The sequence below is a fragment of the Manis javanica genome, chromosome 16 (assembly GCF_040802235.1).
Source record: "Manis javanica isolate MJ-LG chromosome 16, MJ_LKY, whole genome shotgun sequence".
In the NCBI taxonomy this organism is placed as follows: Eukaryota; Metazoa; Chordata; class Mammalia; order Pholidota; family Manidae; genus Manis; species Manis javanica.
In genome coordinates this window covers 633,765-655,678 of record NC_133171.1, presented here as the reverse complement: position 1 = coordinate 655,678, position 21,914 = coordinate 633,765, and the positions used below count along the sequence as shown (strand labels likewise).

General features: G+C 38.1%; 2 protein-coding genes across 2 annotated transcripts in view; one reads left to right on the top strand and one right to left on the bottom strand.

The window, feature by feature from the left end:
- The window catches only part of LOC140846851 (doublecortin domain-containing protein 2-like), a 159,622-nt gene extending 144,988 nt beyond the window's left edge, over positions 1-14,634 (top strand). The window contains exon 3 of the mRNA XM_073224911.1: positions 13,233-14,634. Within this exon, the coding sequence (XP_073081012.1) occupies positions 13,233-13,240 (8 nt within the window). The 3' untranslated portion in view covers positions 13,241-14,634. The remainder of the gene's footprint in view (positions 1-13,232) is intronic.
- Positions 1-21,914, bottom strand: part of LOC140846791 (bromodomain adjacent to zinc finger domain protein 2B-like) — a 108,062-nt gene that overhangs the window by 60,326 nt on the left and 25,822 nt on the right. Inside the window, 1 exon segment of the mRNA XM_073224498.1 lies at positions 14,647-14,780. The gene's annotated coding sequence lies outside the window, so the exon portion shown is untranslated.

Sequence of the window (21,914 nt, the reverse complement as noted above, 5' to 3'; positions counted from 1 at the left end):
GCAATAAGGAACAGAAATGTGTGATTTGAACCCAGGACTGTCTCTCTCTAAAACCTGGGGTCTTAGCCACTACATGTACTTCACTGCTATTACAAAGACATTTTCATACTTGACACTGATCACAATATTCAGGCATGAAAGCACAGTCAAGATGACGCTATGGCAGTGTTACGGAAACAACCAAAGCATATACTCCGTGTCTACATGTCAAAAAATTATCTATACTAAATGTTTTCAGTAATTCCCATTTTAAATATTAATTCTGAGGACAGAATTTTTGCTGAGATTTCAAATGAAGTCAGTAGGATCAGCAGTTGTACTAACTGCATTTTTACACCATAAAACTCTAAGAAGGAAGCCAGCAGAACAGCTTTATGTTCACCAGCATGGAGAGCTTTTGATTGAATTTCAAGGGTTCAATCAATTAATCTTTTTTTAAAATCCAGTTATAGTATTTAATAGTTATATTTTACTCAGTTAGGAAAATATACCTGTGTCCAAAAAGGAACAGGTTATGTTGATGTCCAAAATTCACCTGACAAATGACATCATTTACATTTTGCTTTTGGCATCTATAAATAAAACTTTCTAAGGCCGTTTCATGTATTGGGCCATCTTCTAACTCCAGGATTTCATAAAATGAGAACTGATTGTTAAGAAAATCTCAAGGTTGTATTAAAAGTTTAATTCACTGAACACTCAAAACAATTGTGGGTGACGAAAAGAAGTATTTTTCTCAGTAAACTTTTCCTTAGAAAAAGCAAATACAATTTATATCATTTGATTCCTATGCTTTTTCATCATTCAGAAATCATGCATAAAAAGGAGTTCATTCTTTTTTTAATTTCTAAGACTAAGATAGTAAACGGTTCCTGAAAATAATCTTTAAGATTTAAAAGAAACAGGATAAAGGGAAAAAGATGACTAAGAAGATAGAGATGGTGACAGAGCAAGCCTTTTATACCATTATAATTCTCCTTTCTACAGTTACTAATTTAAATCTTTCAGTAACACATTCACTTCTATAAATACTATGGTGAGAGAAAAGAAAAAAAAAGCTTTATGGAAACAGACACCAGCATAAGGCTAGTGTATTACAGGAATAAGCCTGCTTAGTGCATAGGTAATAATCAAGAGCTGGTTGTCCTCTGTAAGGCAATCAAATCAAATACACTGTTACATGACCTTATTTAGAGTCCAAAGTAGTATGTCCAGACATAGGAAAAGCATCCTTTCAAAATAACCTTTCTAAAACAATTTTACATTACCTTATACTTCTTTTTTGACAGATAATTCCTTTGCTGTGAAGGTTAAGAAAAATTTTTAAATGTTTCTTATTCCTTCAAAGAATATCAAGGCAGGATTCAACCTCAACCACTCTGGGCACTTCTGCAGCCAGAGCCAGCAGTCCTGACTGCCCTTTATGCTGTGGTGCCAGGCTCAGAATCATGGCCTATTATGACCTCACACAGTGGGTACCATGGACACAAGCACTGCTCTTGCCCCCATCATGGATGACAGTTACACCCCACAGTCCAAGCACCGTGCTTTGTCAGAGGCATTTTGAATGCACTGCTTACTTTAATCTTCATAATCATTTTACCTAGGAAGGTGGGTTTTACTGTCCCTATATTACCATTGAGGGAATCACAGGCCCAGTGAGGTTAAATCATTTCCTGAGGTACACTGGCAATAAATAAGGAACAGAAATGTGTGATTTGAACCCAGGACTGTCTCTCTCTAAAACCTGGGGTCTTAGCCACTACATGTACTTCACTGCTATTACAAAGACATTTTCATACTTGACACTGATCACAATATTCAGGCATGAAAGCACAGTCAAGATGACACTATGGCAGGGTTACAGAAACAACCAAAGCATATACTCCGTGTCTACATGTCAAAAAATTATCTATACTAAATGTTTTCAGTAATTCCCATTTTAAATATTAATTCTGAGGACAGAATTTTTGCTGAGATTTCAAATGAAGTCAGTAGGATCAGCAGTTGTACTAACTGCATTTTTACACCATAAAACTCTAAGAAGGAAGCCAGCAGAACAGCTTTATGTTCACCAGCATGGAGAGCTTTTGATTGAATTTCAAGGGTTCAATCAATTAATCTTTTTTTAAAATCCAGTTATAGTATTTAATAGTTATATTTCACTCAGTTAGGAAAATATACCTGTGTCCAAAAAGGAACAGGTTATGTTGATGTCCAAAATTCACCTGACAAATGACATCATTTACATTTTGCTTTTGGCATCTATAAATAAAACTTTCTAAGGGCGTTTCATGTATTGGGCCATCTTCTAACTCCAGGATTTCATAAAATGAGAACTGATTGTTAAGAAAATCTAAAGGTTGTATTAAAAGTTTAATTCACTGAACACTCAAAACAATTGTGGGTGACGAAAAGAAGTATTTTTCTCAGTAAACTTTTCCTTAGAAAAAGCAAATACAATTTATATCATTTGATTCCTATGCTTTTTCATCATTCAGAAATCATGCATAAAAAGGAGTTTATTCTTTTTTTAATTTCTAAGACTAAGATAGTAAACGGTTCCTGAAAATAATCTTTAAGATTTAAAAGAAACAGGATAAAGGGAAAAAGATGACTAAGAAGATAGAGATGGTGACAGAGCAAGCCTTTTATACCATTATAATTCTCCTTTCTACAGTTACTAATTTAAATCTTTCAGTAACACATTCACTTCTATAAATACTATGGTGAGAGAAAAGAAAAAAAAAGCTTTATGGAAACAGACACCAGCATAAGGCTAGTGTATTACAGGAATAAGCCTGCTTAGTGCATAGGTAATAATCAAGAGCTGGTTGTCCTCTGTAAGGCAATCAAATCAAATACACTGTTACATGACCTTATTTAGAGTCCAAAGTAGTATATCCAGACATAGGAAAAGCATCCTTTCAAAATACCCTTTCTAAAACAATTTTACATTACCTTATACTTCTTTTTTGACAGATAATTCCTTTGCTGTGAAGGTTAAGAAAAATTTTTAAATGTTTCTTATTCCTTCAAAGAATATCAAAGCAGGATTCAACCTCAACCACTCTGGGCACTTCTGCAGCCAGAGCCAGCAGTCCTGACTGCCCTTTATGCTGGGGTGCCAGGCTCAGAATCATGGCCTATTATGACCTCACACAGTGGGTGCCATGGACACAAGCACTGCTCTTGCCCCCATCATGGATGACAGTTACACCCCACAGTCCAAGCACCGTGCTTTGTCAGAGGCATTTTGAATGCACTGTTTACTTTAATCTTCATAATCATTTTACCTAGGAAGGTGGGTTTTACTGTCCCTATATTACCATTGAGGGAATCACAGGCCCAGTGAGGTTAAATCATTTCCTGAGGTACACTGGCAATAAGGAACAGAAATGTGTGATTTGAACCCAGGACTGTCTCTCTCTAAAACCTGGGGTCTTAGCCACTACATGTACTTCACTGCTATTACAAAGACATTTTTATACTTGACACTGATCACAATATTCAGGCATGAAAGCACAGTCAAGATGACGCTATGGCAGGGTTACGGAAACAACCAAAGCATATACTCCGTGTCTACATGTCAAAAAATTATCTATACTAAATCTTTTCAGTAATTCCCATTTTAAATATTAATTCTGAGGACAGAATCTTTGCTGAGATTTCAAATGAAGTCAGTAGGATCAGCAGTTGTACTAACTGCATTTTTACACCATAAAATTCTAAGAAGGAAGCCAGCAGAACAGCTTTATATTCACCAGCATGGGGAGCTTTTGATTGAATTTCAAGGGTTCAATCAATCTTTTTTTTAAATCCAGTTATAATATTTAATAGTTATATTTTACTCAGTTAGGAAAATATACCTGTGTCCAAAAAGGAACAGATTATGTGGATGCCCAAAATTCACCTGACAAATGACATCAATTACATTTTGCTTCTGGCATTTATAAATTAAACTTTCTAAGGGTGTTTCATATGACCGGCTATCCTCTGACTCCAGGATTTCATAAAATGAGAACTGGATTGTTAGGAAAATCTTAAGTTTGTATTAAAAGTTTAATTCACTGAACACTCAAAACAATTGTGGGTGACGAAAAAAAGAAGTATTTTTCTCAGTAAACTTTTCCTTAGAAAAAGCAAATACAATTTATATCATTTGATTCCTATGCTTTTTCATCATTCAGAAATTATGCATGAAAAGGAATTTATTCTTTTTTTAATTTCTAAGACTAAGATAGTAAATGGTTCCTGAAAATAATCTTTCTTAAGATTTAAAAGAAACAGGATATAGAGAAAAAAGATGACTATGAAGATAGAGATGGGGACAGATCAAGCCTTTTATACCATTATAGTTCTTCTACAGTTACTAATTTAAATCATTAGCAGTAACACATTCATTTCTATAAATACTATGGTGAGAGAGAAGAAAAAAAAAAGGTTTATGTTTTTCAGACTGAATGAAATAATCATAGTAAATGAGTAAAATTCACTCTACACTGTAACACATACCAGTATACTATTAGGCTGTAGTGCGTCATCATAAACACAGTTTCCGCTACTTAAGACACTTGAGTCACCTACTCTATACAGGCACATTCTCTACAGCGTTTAAGTTGGAGAGCGTCCTCTCCTCAAAGGACAAGCATCTCTAACTGGGACCTCAGACTCAGGTCACTCTGACTCAGGCGATCCCAGAACCTCACCTTGAGTATGTGATGAGTCTGAAAAAGGATGCAGAGGTCGGGACAGAAAGTTGTCTCAAATGTCCACTTAACAAAATAAAGATGGTCTGAATTAGGGCCTGAGAATTAGAGCTAGAAAAGCAGGTAAATAATGAGGCTCTTTTCTTGGAGAGGACTGCCTGCATGTGAGGGAGAGAAGCCCGACTGGAGACCAGGCAGGTCTCAAGTGGCCTCTCAGTAACATGGAAAAGGGAAAGAGGAGTAAAGTTTTCTTCCTGAACGAAGTTAAGATAGAACATGGAGAAATACTTGAGGAAAATGGCAAATAAATTTATTGCTTTCAAGTATTCCAAGATTAAAAAAATTACCTCAAATGAATTGATTTTAGAATGTTTCCATTATTCAGAATTTTTTTAAGATTATGAAATTTTATTTAAATATGACTTTCTATTTCAACACTCCTATTACTCTTCATAAATGATACTCCCAAGTATAGCTGAACGTCTCATGAGCACCTGGTCTGTGTTCACTGGGCCTTTTGGACACTGAGCTGTCTAAGTAACTGGACTTCCTGTCTCACTGACAGGCCAGAGTCCCCTGTCCACCGGCCCGTGTTCAGGTCTTAATAGGACGTGTGCTCAAGTCTCACTTGTGCTTTTATATCATCGCTGTCTTTACGTTCCTTTTGTTGCTCCCATTTTTGTTTGAGTTTATATACTTCAGGATGGTTTAATGGGGGGGAAAGCAGTAAATAAGTAAATGAGGAAATCCAATCCACCAAAAGTCAGCTTTCACTGAATGATTTGCCAACTTACTGAGATTTTTTTTTGCTGTTGTTTTGTTCTTTAACTTTTAGTATCACCAAACCTTTGCTTCAAGTATTTCCTCACAGATCTGCAGTCCTAGGCAACTGTCAATCTCTCACATTAATATTTGGGATGCCTAGTACTTCCTGACTGATCAATGTTATATAAATGAATGAATGAACTTACATTTTTCAGAACTGGGAACTGTACCTATTCTAGGCCTTGCCTGAAATACCTGTGGTGAATGTTTTAAATACCTGTGGTGAATGTTTACCTGGATTAAGGTATCTGGTCTGACGGTTTTAGGTCTGTTAGTCATTCAGTGAATTAATCATTTACCAAATTATTTCTGGCTAAACAATTTTCAGTAAATTTAACTATAGCTCAAATAAAACAAAGTTACCTTCTTTTTTTAAAAAACCACCTATTTGTAAGTGTACTTTCAGAATCCTTTATTTCCTGGTAATTAGTTTATAAAAAGACTTGGACTCACACCTAAAAGAGAATTGATTTAAAAGGCCTGCTAATAAATCTATATATATTCTTCACATTGCAGATGAGGGAATTAAGGCCTAGAAAAGTAGGCTTCAGAGGGGATTCTGAGAAGACGGTGGAACAGAAAATCCCTGGGATCACCTCTTCTCATGTACACAACTAGGAAACTACATGCAATATGACCCACTCTGGAAATAACCTAAAGACAAAACAGAACTTCCATAGCTAATGACGAGAAGAGGCCACACTGAGAAGGGTAAAAGGGCAGAGCTGTGGTCAGCCCCATCTCCTGTCCTGTCCCGTCCCCCATGAATGAGAGGGAGCAGGCATGGGGGGGTGAGGGGATGAAGCCTTCACCAGGGCCGCCCCGGGAAGACAAGCCATCTGGCTTTGAGGATCAGTGCGCTTAACTCTGGGACAGCCAGAGGACTCGCGGAGGCCTGGCCTCTGTTCCTGGAGGGTGGGAGTGCTGATGACCCATCTGAGACCCAGCAGTTTGCAAAGCACCTAAATTATATGTGATTTATAAATTAACACTGGGATGTGTGTCAGAGGGATGGGATATCCTGGAGGGGAAGAGGGGCTGCGGGGGGCCATTTTTCTTGCCATCCCTCAGCCTAGCTGGCCAGACACTTACAGGAGTCTGTTCTGATACTCTCTGTGGGACTCAGCAAAGGCTGTCCTAAGAGGGAAGTATACTGCAACACAGGCCTACCTCAGAAAAGAGGGACAATCCCATATAAACAGTCTAAACTCACACTGAAACTAGAAAAAGAACAAATGAGGGCCAAAGTCAGCAGGAGGGGGGACATAAAATTAGAGCACAAATACATAAAATCGAGAAGGATAAAACAATAGAAAGAATCAATGGAAGTGGGAGCTGTTTCTTAGAGAAAATAAACAAAATAGATAAGTCCCTAGCCAGACATAACAAGAAAAAAAGGAGTCTACACAAGTAAGCAGAATCAGAAATGATAAAGGAAGAATCACTATGGGCACCACAGAAATACAAAGAATGATGATAGAATACTATGAAAAAATATATGCTAACAAATTGGATAACCTAGAAGAAACAGACAACTTTCTAGAAAAATACAACCTTCCATGACTGACTCAAGAAAAACAGATAATCTGAACAGACCAATTACCAGCAATGAAACTGAACTGGTAATCAAAAAACTACCTAAAGAACAAAACCCCTGGATCAGATGCCTAAACTGCTGAATTTAATGAAACATTTAAAGACGACCTAACAGCCATCCTCCTTAATTTTCCAAAAAGTAGAAGAGGAGGGAACACTTCCAAACTCATTCTGTGACACCAGCATCACTCTAATACCAAAACCAGGCAAAGACACCACAGAAAAAATTACACACCAATATCCGTGATGAACATAGATGCAAAAATACTCAACAAAATATTAGCAAACCGAATTCAAAACTATTTTCAAAAAGATCATCCACCATGATCAAGTAGCATTTATTCCAGGGATTCATGGATGGTACAATATTAGAAAATCCAGCAACAAAAAGGACAAAAACCACATGAGCATCTCCATGGACATTGAAAAAGCATTCGACAAAATTCAACATCCATTCATGATACAAACTCTCAACAAAAAGGGTATAGCGGGCAAGTACCTCAACATAATAAAGGCCATACATGACAAACCCACGGCCAACATCATACTTAACTGCGAGAAGCTGAAAGTCTTTCCTTTTAAGATCGGGAACAAGACAAGAATTCCCACTCTTCTCACTTTTATTCAACAGAGTTATGGAGGTCCTTGCCACAGCAATTAGACACCACAAAGAAATAAAGGGCATCCAGATTGGTAAGGGAGAAGTTGTTTGCAAATGACATGATATTGTACATAAAAAGCCCTAAATAATCCACTTCAAAACTGCTGGATCTAATATCTGCATTCAGCAAAGTTGCAGGATACAAAACTAATACACAGTAATCTCTTGCATTCCTATACACTAACTATAAATGAGCAGAAATAGAAATCAGGAAAACAATTCCTTTCACATTTACATCAAAAAGAAGAAAATACCTAGGAATAAACCTAACCAAGAAGTAAAAGGCATATACTCTGAAACTACAAGATACTCATGAGAGAAATTAAAGAAGATACCAACAAATGGAAGGAAACACATCCTGTGCTCATGGATACGAAGAACTAATACTGTCAAAATGGCCATCTTGCCTAACGCAGTCTACAGATTCAATGCAATCCCTATCAAAATACCAACAGCATTCTTCAAATAGTTCTACAATTTGTATGGAACCATAGGGAACCCAAATAGTCAAACCAATCCTGAGAACGAAGAATAAAGTGGAGGGTTGGGGGGATCATGCTCCCCGACGTCAAACGCTACTACAAGGCCACAGTAATTAAGACAATTTGGTACTGGCACAAGAACAGATCCATAGACCAGTGGAAGAGACTAGAGAACCCAGATTTTAACCCAAGCATATATGGTCAATTAATATAAAATTAAGGAGCCATGGATACACAATGGGGGAATGACAACCTCTTCAACAACTGGTGTTGGCAAAACTGGACAGCTACATGCAAGAGAATGAACCTGGATTGTTGTCTAATCCCATACACAAAAGCAAACTCAAAATGGATCAAAGGCCTGAATGTAAGTCATGAAACCATAAAACTCTTAAGAAGATCACATAGGCGAAAATCTCTTGAATATAAACATGAGCAATTTTTTCCTGAACTCACCTCCTCAGGCAAGGGAAACAAAATAAAAAATGAACAAATGGGACTACATCATGTTAAAAAGCTTCTGTACAGCAAAGGATAGATACCATCAGCAGAACAAAAATGCATCCTACAGTATGGGAGAATATATTTATAAATGACATATCCGACAAGGGGTTAACATCCAAAATACATGACTCACACACCTCAACACCCAAAAAGCAAATAACCCTTTTAAAAAATAGGCGGAAGATATGAACAGACACTTCTCCAAAGAAGAAATTCAAATGGCAATCAGGCACATGAAAAGATGCTCCACATTGCTAATTATCAGGGAAATACAAATTAAAACCACAGTAAGGTATTCACCATACCAGTTAGGGTGGCCAACATCAAAAGATTAGGAACAACAAATGCTGGCGAGGATGGGGAGAAAGAGGAACAGTCCTACACTGCTGGTGGGAATGTAAATTAGTTCAACCATTGTGGAAAGTAGTATTGGAGGTTCCTCAAAACACTCAAAATAGAGATACCATGTAACCTGGGAATTCCACTCCTAGGAATTTACACAAATAAAACAAATTCTCACATTCAAAAAGACATATGCAACTCCTGCCCCCATGTTTATTGCAGCACTATTTACAATAGCCAAGAAAGGGAAGCAAACTAAGTGCCCATCAGTAGATGAATGGATAAAGAAGAGGTGGTACATATACACAATAGAATACTATTCAACCACAAGAAAGATGCAAATCCCACCATTTGCAACAACACGGATGGAGCTAGAGGGTATTATGCTCAGTGACATAAGCCAGGTCGAGAAAGACAAGTACCAAATGATTTCACTCATCTGTGCAGTGTTAACAACCAAGCAAAAATTGAAGGAACATAACAGCAGCAGACTCACAGAACCCAAGACTGGACTAACAGTTACCAAAGGGAAAGGGACTGGTGAGAGTGGGTGGGAAGGTAGGGAGAAGGGGAATAATGGGCATTAAGATTAGTACCCATAACACAGTCGGGGAAACGAGGAAGGCAGTATAGCACAGAGAAGAGAAGTAGTGACTCTACAGCATCTTAGTACGCTGATGGACAGTGACTGTAATGTGGTATGTGGTGGGGATGTGATAATGGAGGGAACCTAGTAAGCACAATGTTGCTCATGTGATTGTATATTAATGATACCAAAATAAAATAAATAAATATTTCATGAAAGAATAAATGAATGAAAAAAAAGACAGAGAACACTTCCTCTACAAGAGATTCCAGTAATTGGAGAGCTTCACTGGAGAATTCTACCTAACTCTTAACGAATTAATGTCAATCTTTCTCAAAATCTTCCAAAAAACAGAGTACTTCCAAGCTCATGCTATGAGGCCACCATTACCCTGGTATCAATCCAGATTAGGATGCCATGAAAAAACACAACTGCAGACCAATATTCTTATTGAAAATAGATGCAAAATTCTTATTATGCTGATGCACAGCGCCTGTAATGGGGTTTGTGTTGTGGACTTGATAATAAGGGGGAATGTAGTAACCACACTGTTGCTCATGTGAAACATTCATAAGACTATATATCAATGATACCTTAATAAAAAATAATAATAATAAAATAGATGAGCATTTTCTAAAAATATTAGTAAACCAAATTCAAGGTCACATTAAATGATTTCCCACATGACCAGCTGACACTTATCCCAAGGAGGCAAGGATGGTTCAATATGCAAATCATATGAGATTAGTAGAAGTAAATGAAAAAAATCACATCATCTCAGTAGAGTCAGAATAAGCATGCTACAAAATACAATATACTTTCACCACAAAAACCTGCAAGAAACAGCAGAGAAGGAACAACCTCAGCATGATAATGTCCATATACAACAAACCTACAGTAAACATTATACTCCGCAGTGAAACATTGAAAGCTTCCCCTCTAAGGCCAAGAAGACAAGGACTCTTGAGCCTACACATAATGATGTTGGAGAACTTTGGACTTTAACCCAACTGAGGTCATAAAAATGACAGAAAGTCTATGGACCAGAATGCAGACATATTTTTCTCATAGTTGATGCACTTGCTGATATTTAAAGCTGGTCTGCAGGTGAGAATTATCAACAATTTTAATTTCCTAATGTGGGTCATGTAGTATTTCTGTGGTAAATTGTGCCTCTAATTGGAAAAATACAGTGGACAATTTTCTATGATGGTGCAAATATAGTGGTGCAGTGACCACTGGAAAATCTGAATGAAGGAATATCAGGGATATTGCAGGTTTTCTGTAAGTCTGAAATTATCTGAAAACACTCTTCTAAATGACTGTGTTCATACTATGCCATTAAGTCGATCTGACTGCAAAATGTTACAGATGAAGAGCTTGATTTACCAGAGATGAACCAAGTTGTAAAGCTAAAGCTAATCAACCTTGTAAGAAACTGAACATTTAGAAGGCAGTACATGAGTATTGTATTAATGTTACTGTACCTACAGTGTGAAGGATAATTTGTGGAGCCTGGGGAAACACTGCGAACTTTAAGCCCCTTTTTCTATCATGATGCCTTTCCTTACCTGGCTACTATGAAAATTCTCTAATCCTTGCCACAGGGCACAGGACAGGGACAAGGGCATTCCCTCTTACCGCCACTCCCCCCATTAAGGCCCATGGTGCCCCTGAACTACTGCATCCAGTCCTCTCCACGAGGCTGACGGAGGGCGGAAGCTGGGGTCTCAGCTGTCATTTTGCTTCTTGCGTGGTACTGCTCTGAGTCTGTCCCTGCAGGTATGACCCAGCAACATGAAGAGAGGGGACTAGAGAGAGAGAGAATCACCACTCCGGCTCTGCTGGGGTGGGATTCTCTTAGGACAAATTACCGGGTAAGCGGCAGGAAGGAGCAACGTGACCTTGCGGGGAATTTATGGTGCAGAGGTATGTGGGCTATGTGATGAAGAGACCATCCCCTGTGCTGCCGTAGGGGACTACATGTTATTGGTGCACTGTGACACAGGTTAACATGACTCAAACGTTAATATATGGAATATCAAAGGAGAATATACACTGTGCTGAATCCAAATCTTGATACAAAATATTATTAAATTGTATGAAAATTAGCACTGTGGAATTGAGAGACTAGAAATAAATTTTAGGTGTCTCCTGACAATTTTAAGACTCTCCTGAAAACTGACAATTTAATCAATCAGCATGATTAATAGTTCACTCGATTTTAAAAACACAATGAGAGGATATAAATTTGGAAGTATGTTGTATGAATGTAAAACTTTAATAAAGCACATGGATATACTTTATGAATTTGAAAATCAAAAACAGTAAATTGAAAATATTTCTGGCTTTAGTACAAATATGTGCACTTGAAATATTACATTGTGAGATATAATACATACACTCTTTAAATATTTAAGAGAATTTCAATTATTCCAATGTCATAGAAAATTAACCATTATGAGAATTAATAGAAGCATCGGTAAAAAGCATCTGAATTCCATGGTCAGATACTGTCCACAATTCCAGCAGACAATCCCCTGAATGTACACCTACTTCCCCTGTGTGTGAATCTGTGTCAGGCTTCCTCCATGAAAACAATTCAGAAGAAGTAAAACCTACAGCATGCTATTTTACATGCCTTGTAAAATAAAGATTCTGTACAATAGTGATGAGAAACTAAAACAAAACCCGTTAATAGTCCAGAAAATTTCAGATTCCTTAAGTAATTAAGAAAACTTCCTCAGGAGTTGTAACACATAAAATACATAGTGCTAAACTCAGAAGCACGCTGGCACAGATAGACTCTCAAATTTAATGCAATTGATCATGATGAGATGATCATATGAATCATAAGCAAATGGTTAAAAAACAGCTCTAGTGAAAAACCAGGACAATATGTAATTCCTCATGCTTATTAGAATGCCTGTCGTCTAGCTAACCAAGAAAGAACATTAGGTAGAAAGTATATTAGAGGAATGTAAAGCTAAAGCAAGGTTTATGTACATTTTTTTCTGAAGCTCAAAATAGACCAAAAAAGTAAAGGAATGAGCATGCTAAAAAGAAACTTGAATTTTCCATTATTACAAGAAGGAAGCACATAAAAAAAGGAAGGAGATTAGAAATATCTCACTGTTATCTCAGAAACCAAGATACACAAAAGTGAAGTACCTTCAGATTTTCTACTTGGAACCTGAGAAAATCTGTTTTCCATAAATGCATCTCATTTGGAAAAAGCAGCCAATGTTTTGGCTCTTAAGCGTTACAGTGATTTCAGTCCTAACGATGTTTAGTAGCTGTGCAGGCATTCCCTGTCTAATAAAGGCCCTCAGACATCTCATTGATACAGAAGACTGGGTCCATCAATTATGACCCACAGTATGGGAATCAGAATGTGTACGTTCAGATTAAAGAAAATGGGAGTTTGCAAACCAAGATAAAGCAAACTAAAATGGCCCAGGACTCTGATTTCCCCCTCAAGGCCACAGACAGACTCTTGACTCATGTATCCTTGACTTGTTTTACAGGAATTTAGGCTCCACCAGATGAGCCACCTCCTGACAATGAGGAGCACGTGGACTCTAGCCTCGGTGAAGCCAGAAGACTGACAGCTAACACTCCTCAAACAGTCTCCTGTCACCTCATCACGGACCCGTCAGAACAATGCCACAAGCTCATCACACATCCTGCAACCCTTTCCCATAACCTTTATAAGCCCTTGTTTAGAAGCCAATAGTGAGTGCAGAGCTTTAAGCTTTAGCTATCCATTCTCCTTGCTTGGGGAACGCCCACCTTCTTACGCAATGTCAAAAAAAACCACATCTCAAAGTCAGGGATTGGTTTCACTGCTCAGGTCAGTGTTTGGCTTTGCTGTATGTTGGCTGAGTGGAAACAGGTTTGTTTCATTTGGTAACAACTTCACCTTAGATGGTTTTAAGCAGCATGCAGTAAGTGGCATGAAGAGAAAAGACATCATCATATTTTGATCTTCCAAACCTGATTCATGAAATCTGCTCACTCTAATCATGTATCAAAATAGATAGATGTTCCCTTGGTTAATTTATGCATGTTTTAACAAATACATTCACACAGAGGTCTGGCAAAGAACATATTAGTAGATGAAGATAATTTTTAAAAATTATGTTCAACACTAATTCAGGAGAAATCATCAAGCACAATGATAATCCAGTTTGAAAATGACAAGCTACAAGGGATATTAACATACTGATAAGTTAGCTTTTTGAAAGCTAGGGACATTAAAGCATACTAAATTCTGGTTTGGCATCAATAAAGTAGTAGAACTCACAATAACGTTCTGAATTTTAATGTACTTAAACTTCCACTTTTCCGTGGATCTCAATCACTTTAATGTTGGAAAAGTAACAATACAGGTGAGTGAAGGGACTTGCTAGGGTGTGACTTTTTTCTCTTTGCCTCAGGTTGCAGGGAAGACAGGCTGGTCCCATTTCTTTATATGAATTTTATGACTGTGTATATGATGCTGAAGTGGGATTTCTCTACAGAAACAATCCTGAATCAAAATGATACAGAACAATATAAAGTTAATCCTTAGAAACCCTCAGTGAATGAGGAACATTGCACATTAATTATTGCAGGGTCCGATCTTTAAAGATGATTCAGAGAAGGGCACAAAGCTCTAAGAGCTGGCTCATTCCTCACTTGATCTGCTTCCATAAAGCATTTTAAATTCACAAAATATTCTTCTTTCTGGGCACACACTATGCCCCAGACCTTAGAGGTATTATATAATCTAATTCTGGTCTTTCATAACAGTTTTTTTGTATAGATAAAATCAGCCCTATTTACCTTTCTAAGAAATTTTATGCAACACACGTAAAAAAAATGTTACAATACTATGTGAGAATTTAATAAAGAAAAGCATTTAGGTATATGATAGAAAATGGCAGGTTCTGTACTCACTCCTTACAGAAACATCCAGAAGAAATCATGGCAAAGCCCCATCTGCAGGTGTCAGGACCCCACGCAGGACGCATTTTCCTCCTGGTGGACTGCGCTCCAAGTCATCCCAAAGTTGCAGCCCAGCCTCCTGGGTCCTGCAGATACAAAAGCTCAAGTCTTCACTCTAGCAAACGTACCAGAGTGCACAGGAGGAGCACACGTGCTCAGTGCGTGCCAGAAAAGGCAGGTTCAGCATCCCATAGCTCAAACATAGCCCCTACTGATGGTTGGGCCCCTTCTTAGAAGTCCTGGTAAAGGGCTCAAATCCAATACATAATTATTCAGTGAAAATACATGGTTAAGTTCAAACAGAAATGGAGCCTGATGTTCTGTGCCCAGATGGTATTTTACACATACACCATAAACTTAAGATCAAAGTGAACATAAAAATTTCTGATTTTCAGTCAACCATTAACATGATTGGAATATGTAAGAAACAGTATCATTTATATCCACCAAAACTAAAAAATGCAAAAATACAAATGCTCAAATATAAATGCAACAAAATACTTGTAGATCTCTGGGGAAAAACATGTGAAACATTTTTGACAGCAATGAAAGAAAAAAACAAAACAACTGAGATATACTGTCCATGATCAAAATTCCATTACTAAGATGTCCATTTTCCTCAAATGGACTTAGAGACCCCAAGTAATCCCAACAATAACCTTACCACACTATATTGCAGGAATTGACAACTCATTTGAATACCTGTTCATCTATATAATGATAAAGAAAAAGGTGAACTCGAATGTTAAAATTTCAAGCTACAATAATCAAAGGAACATATTTAAAATGAATACACACAGGGACTCTCTTGTCCCCTCCTGGTGTGAGCCAGGAGCTCTGTCCTTTTACTTTATCTCTAAATAAAAGCCTGTACCTTGCTCTCCTACCTTGAGTGTTTATGAAGCTCATTCTTCGGCTTTGTGAACAGAACCCCGGCATCAGAATGGCCCCAAACAAGTCTCCTAACCACAAAAGCACTGACACCACCTTCTCTGCCCTGATAGAAACCACTGAAGAAACAGAACTTGACAGCCCTTGACTGAGACTTCATGGTAACTGTCCAAAGCAGCAGTTTCATCCTAATGGATCCAGAAGATGACTGAGAAATTAGATTTTGCCTTGCTATTAAAAAATCATCAAACTAACTACCAAACTTCTAGAAAAAAAATAACAGAACACGTCTTTTTAGTTGCCCTGTTTGTTATCTGTGCTCCAACAACAAGGATCCTCCTGGCTACAAGTGGATAACAGACTTGCCAAGCATGTAACTCCAATTTCAGGAAGCAAGCAACTTACATATTAGATAGTTATAAAACTGCACTAGATTAAGTGGACAAATTGCTTTTCCATTCTACAGTATTACCTGATCTGTAAACCTGTCCTCATTAGCCTGAATATTTTCAAACACCTAAAACTCAACTAGTTTGAATCATCTGCTTTACCAGTCAAAACCAAACGTGTGCTTGACCCCTCCATTAAAAAAACCCAGCTGTCTTAATGTTGATGTCTAGAACAAACACCTACCAGAGGTTTCCACAGGTCATTCACCCTTCTACTGGGCAAGTGTGTTTAGATGCAACCTTCTGATTTAAATGTCAAGCCACACTATCAATTGTACTTCTTTTCTCCTGATGAATAAAATAAAAATAAATACATAAATACACACAGATAAATGAAATAGAACAGAGTTCACAAATGGACCCAACAAAATTACAGAAACTTGGACCTCACCAAAGAAATGAAAGCACTTCCACACAGAAAACAGGGCCTTTAGAGTTTATTCTTCCATTTTCTTATTTAGAGTTCACCACCATCAACAAATGGAGACGAGGCAAAAGGACAGCCATGTGTAAATGAACACAGACAACTCAAGTCAGAAATGAAAGTGACAACTGACACAACAGAAACACAAAGGACTGCAAGAAGCTGTTATAAAAAGCTCCTGGAAATGCACAATATTCCAAAACTGAACCAGACAGAAGAAATAGAAAATCTCTACTGACAGATTGACAGTAATGAACAGCACTGATAATCAAAACAAAAAAAAACAAAAAAAAAACAAAAAAAAAAACAATCCTTACAAAGTCAAGGACCAGATGGTTTTCAAAATTACTTCCACCAAAGATTTAAAGTACAGTTAATATTTACCTTTCTCAAATCACTTCTAAACCTTGAAAAGGAAGGAAAACTTCACGCCTTTTTATTAGATCAGCATCACCCCAATACCAAATCCAACAAAAACAGTACAAAAAAGGAACACTAAGACACCACCATCCTTGGTGAACACATTTGTGAAAATCCTCAAAAAAATTACCAGCAAACTGAATTAAAAAATACATTACCAAATTCATTAACCAAGAAGAAGTAGATTTATTCCAGGGATGCAAAGAGGGTGAAATATCTGCAAATCAATGTGACACATCCCATTAACAAAAGGAAGGATAAAAACTATCGTCATCACAATAGGTCCTAAAAAGGATCACAAAACCCAACATGCTTTTATGCTAAAAACTCAACAAAGTGTGCATAGAGGGAACATACATCAACATAACAGAGGCCATATATGACAAACTCACAGCTGCCATCACACTGAATTGCAAAAAGCTGAAAGCTTTTCCTCTAAGGTCAGAAACAAGACAAGAATGCCCACTGTCACCACTTTTATTAAACATAGTCCTGAAAGTCCCAGCCATGGCAACCAGACAAGTAAAAGGCATCCAAGTTGGTAAGGAAGAAGTCAAATTTCCCCTACTTACAGGTGACATGATACTGTATAGAGAAAACCCTAAAAACTGCATCAAAAAACTACTAGAATTAATAAATGAACTCAGTAAAAGTCACAACAAACAAAACCAATGTGCAAAAATCTGCCACATTTACACAGACAAATGAACTACCAGGAAGAGATTTAAGAAAGAATCCCATTTATGACTGCCTCAAAAAGGATAAAATCACTGGGAATAAAATTCAACCAAGGCAGGTAAAGTCCTGTACTCTCAAAACTAAGACACTGATGAAAGAAATTGAGGAAGACACAAATAAATGCAAGGCTATCCCACGCTCCTGGATAGGATGAATGAATATTGTTAAAATGGCCATATCATCCAAAGCAACTTATAGATTCAATGCAATCCCTATCAAAAAACCAATGGCATTTTTCACTCAACTAGAGGAAAAGATCCTAAAATTTATATGCAACCTCAAAAGACCCTGAAGAGTCAAAGAAATCTTGACAATGAAGAACAATGCTGGGGGTAAAGAGCTATACTACAAAGCTGCAGTGAATTAAACAGTATGGTACTGACACAAGAATATATGAATCAGTGGAACTGAACAGATAACTAAGAAATAAACCCACACGTATATGGTCAGTTAAAATATGACAAAAGAGGCAAGAATATACAATGGGGAAAAGACAGTCTCTTCAATAAATGGTGCTGGGAAAACCAGACACCTACATGCAGGAGAATGGTATTGCATCACTGTAACATCATGCACAAACCTTAATTCAAAATGGATTAAATACCTAAAGGCATGAAAGCACAAAGCTTTTTAAAGAAAAGATGGGCATGAATCTCTTGAAAATCAGCAAGAGTAAATTTTTTCTCGACACACCTCCCCAGGCAAGGGAAACTAAACAAAGAATAAACAAGAGGAGGCTCATTGATCTAAAACGTTTCTGTATAGGAAAGGACAACATCAACAAAATGAAAAGGCAACGTACTGTAAGGAAAAACATATCTGAAAGTGATATATCTGATAAGGGGCGGATATCCAATATATATTGGATAAATATACCACAAAACAAAGAACCCATTAAAATATGGGCAGAGAACCTGAACAGACATTTTTCCAAAGAGGGCATACAGATGGTTTACAGTCACATGAAAAGATGCTCCACATCACTTCACTAATCATCAGGCAAATGCAAATTAAAACCACGAGGGGACTCACTCAAGATGGAGACGTGAGTAGGGCGGCAGAAGTATCCTCCCAAAACCATAAAGATTTTGAAAATACACCAAATGCAACTACTCCTAAAAGAGAGACCAGAAGATACAGTACAACAGCCAGGCTACATCTACATGTGCGGCACCGTAGCGCCTCACGAAGGGGGTAAGATACAAACCAGGGCCCGGTGGGACCCGAGTGCGCCCCTCACCCCAGCTCCTTGGCGGGAGGAGAGGACGCGGAGCGGGGAGGGAGAGGGAGCCCAGGACTGCTAAATACCCAGGCCCAGACATCCACACTGGGAGCAGAGACACACAGTGCGTGGTGTGCTGGACACTAGGGAAACAGAACAGTAAAACCTGCGAGTGGGTGAGTGCAGCTGGCGCCCCTGGGACAAAAGAAAAGCAAGTGCTTTTTGAAAGTCTGTAAGGGACAGGGGCCTCACAGCTGGACAGAAGCGTCCCGGCACACTCAACACAGCAGCTGGGAATCACGGGGAACTCTGGGCGCCCTAATCCCCTGGGTGGCAGCAGGACTTAAGAGTCCCCTCACGGCAATGAACAGCCTCCGGCCCGTTCCCTCTCCGACAAAGCTCTGCCATAGTGGAGGAGCAACCTGAGGCCGGCTACACCGAGAGCAGCAGCTCGGGCCAGACTTAGAGGCCACATCTGCGTGCAGCTGCCCGGCACAAGCCACTAGGGGTCGCTGTTCTCACAGGACAGGAAGGCCACAAACTAGCAAGATGGGATGTTCTCCCAGCTGATACACACACCAACTCCCCAAAACTACCTCTATGGCAATGAAGTCAGAAGAATTTGATCCAGACCAGACTAACAGAGACAAAACCTGAGAAGGCGCTTGGGGAGATAGACCTAACCAATCTTCCTGAAAAAGAATTCAAAATAAAGGTCATAACCATGCTGATGGAGCTACAGAGAAAAATGCAAGAGCTAACAGACAAAGTAGGGAGGGAGACTACAAAAATGAAACAATCTCTGGAAAGATGTGAAAACAGAATGGATGAGATGCAAAAGGCCATTGATGAAATAGAAACCACAGAACAAGAATGCATAGAAGCTGGCACAGAGAGAGATAAAAGGATCTGCAGGAATGAAACAATATTAAGAGAAGTATGTTACCAATCCAAAAGGAACAATATCCACATTATAGGGGTACCAGAAGAAGAGAGAAAAAAAGGGATAGAAAGTGTATTTGAAGAAGTAATTGCTGAAAAATAGAAAGTGTATTTGAAGAAGTAATTGCTGAAAACTTCCCCCAACTGGGGGTGGGGGGGATGATTGAACAGACCACGGAAGTACACAGTCCTCCCAAAAGAGGGGACCCAAGGAAAACAACACCAAGACACATAATAAATAAAACTGAAAAGATCAAGGACAAGGAGAGAGTTTCAAAGGCAGCTAGACAAGGACAAAGGGCACCTACAAAGGAAATCCCAACAGGCTATCCTCAGACTTTTCAACAGAAACCTTACAGGCGAGAAGAGAATGGCATAACAACATATTTAATACAATGAAACATAAGGGCCTTGAACCAAGATTACTGTATTCAGCACGATTATCATTTAAATATGAAGGAGGGAGTAAACAATTCCCAGACAAGTAGAAGTTGAGGGAATTTGCCTCCCACAAACCACCTCTATAGGGTATTTTACAGGGACTGCTCGAGATGGCAGCACTCCTAAGGCTAAACAGATATCACCAGAGAAAATAGAATCACAGCAAAGAAAGCAGACCAACCAAATACAAACTAAGTGAAAAAATAAAATTAACTACCCACAAAAGCAGTCAAAGGAAACACAAAGGGGCACAGAATAAAAAACGCAATATATAAAGAATGGAGGGGGAGGAATAACAAGGGAGAGAAATAAAGAATCACCAGAGAGTGTTCATAACATCTCAATAAGCGAGTTAAGATAGACAGTAAGATACTAAAGAACCTAACCTTGAACCTTTGGTAACCATGAATCTAAAGCCTGCAATGGCAGTAAGTACATATCTTAAAACAATCACCCTAAATGTAAATGGACCGAATGCACCAATCAAAAGACAGAGTAATACAATGGATTAAAAAAAAGCAAGACTCACCTATATGCTACTTACAAGAGACATACATCAAACCCATAGACATGCAGACTAAAAGTCAAGGGATGGAAAAACATATTCTATCCAAACAGGGAGAAAAAAGCAGGTGTTGCAGTACTAGTATCACACAAAATAGACATCAAACAAAGAAACAAGAGATAAAGAAGGACATTACATAATGATAAAGGGGTCAGTCCAACAAGAGGATATAACCATTATAAATATACATGCACCCAATACAAGAGCACCAGCATATGTGAAACAAATAGTAACAGAACTAAAGGAGGAAATGGAATGCAATGCATTCATTTTAGGAGACTTCAACACACCACTCACTCCAAAGGATAGATACACCGGACAGAAAATGAGTAACGACACGGAGGCACTAAACAACACACTAGAACAGATGGACCTAATAGACATCGACAGAACTCTACATCCAAAAGCAACAGGATACACACTCTTCTCAAGGGCACATGGAACATTCTCCAGAATAGACCACATACTAGGCCACAAAAAGAGCCTCAGTAAATTCCAAAAGATTGAAATCCTACCAACCAACTTTTCAGAGCACAAAGGTATAAAATAAACTGTAGAAATAAACTGTACAAAGAAAGCAAAAAGGCTCACAAACACATGGAGGCTTAACAACACGCTCTTAAATAATCAATGGATCAATGACCAAATCAAAATGGAGATCCAGAAATTTATGGAAACAAATGACAACAACAACACAAAGCCCCAACTACTGTGGGATACAGCAAAAGCAGTCTTAAGAGAAAAGTATATAGCAATCCAGGCATATTTAAAGAAGGAAGAACAATCCCAAATGAATGGTCTAATGTCACAATTATTGAAATTGGAAAAAGAAGAACAAATGAGGCCTAAGGTCAGCAGAAGGAGGGACATAATAAAGATCAGAGAATAAATAAAATTGAGAGGAATAAAACAATAGCAAAAATCAATGAAACCAAGAGCTGGTTCTTTGAGAAAATAAACAAAATAGATAAGCCTCTAGAGCCACACTTATTAAGAGGAAAAGAGAGTCAACACAAATCAACAGAATCAGAAACGAGAAAGGAGAAATCACGACGGACCCCACAGAAATAACAAAGAATTATTAGAGAGTACTATGAAAACCTATATGCTAACAAGCTGGGAAACCTA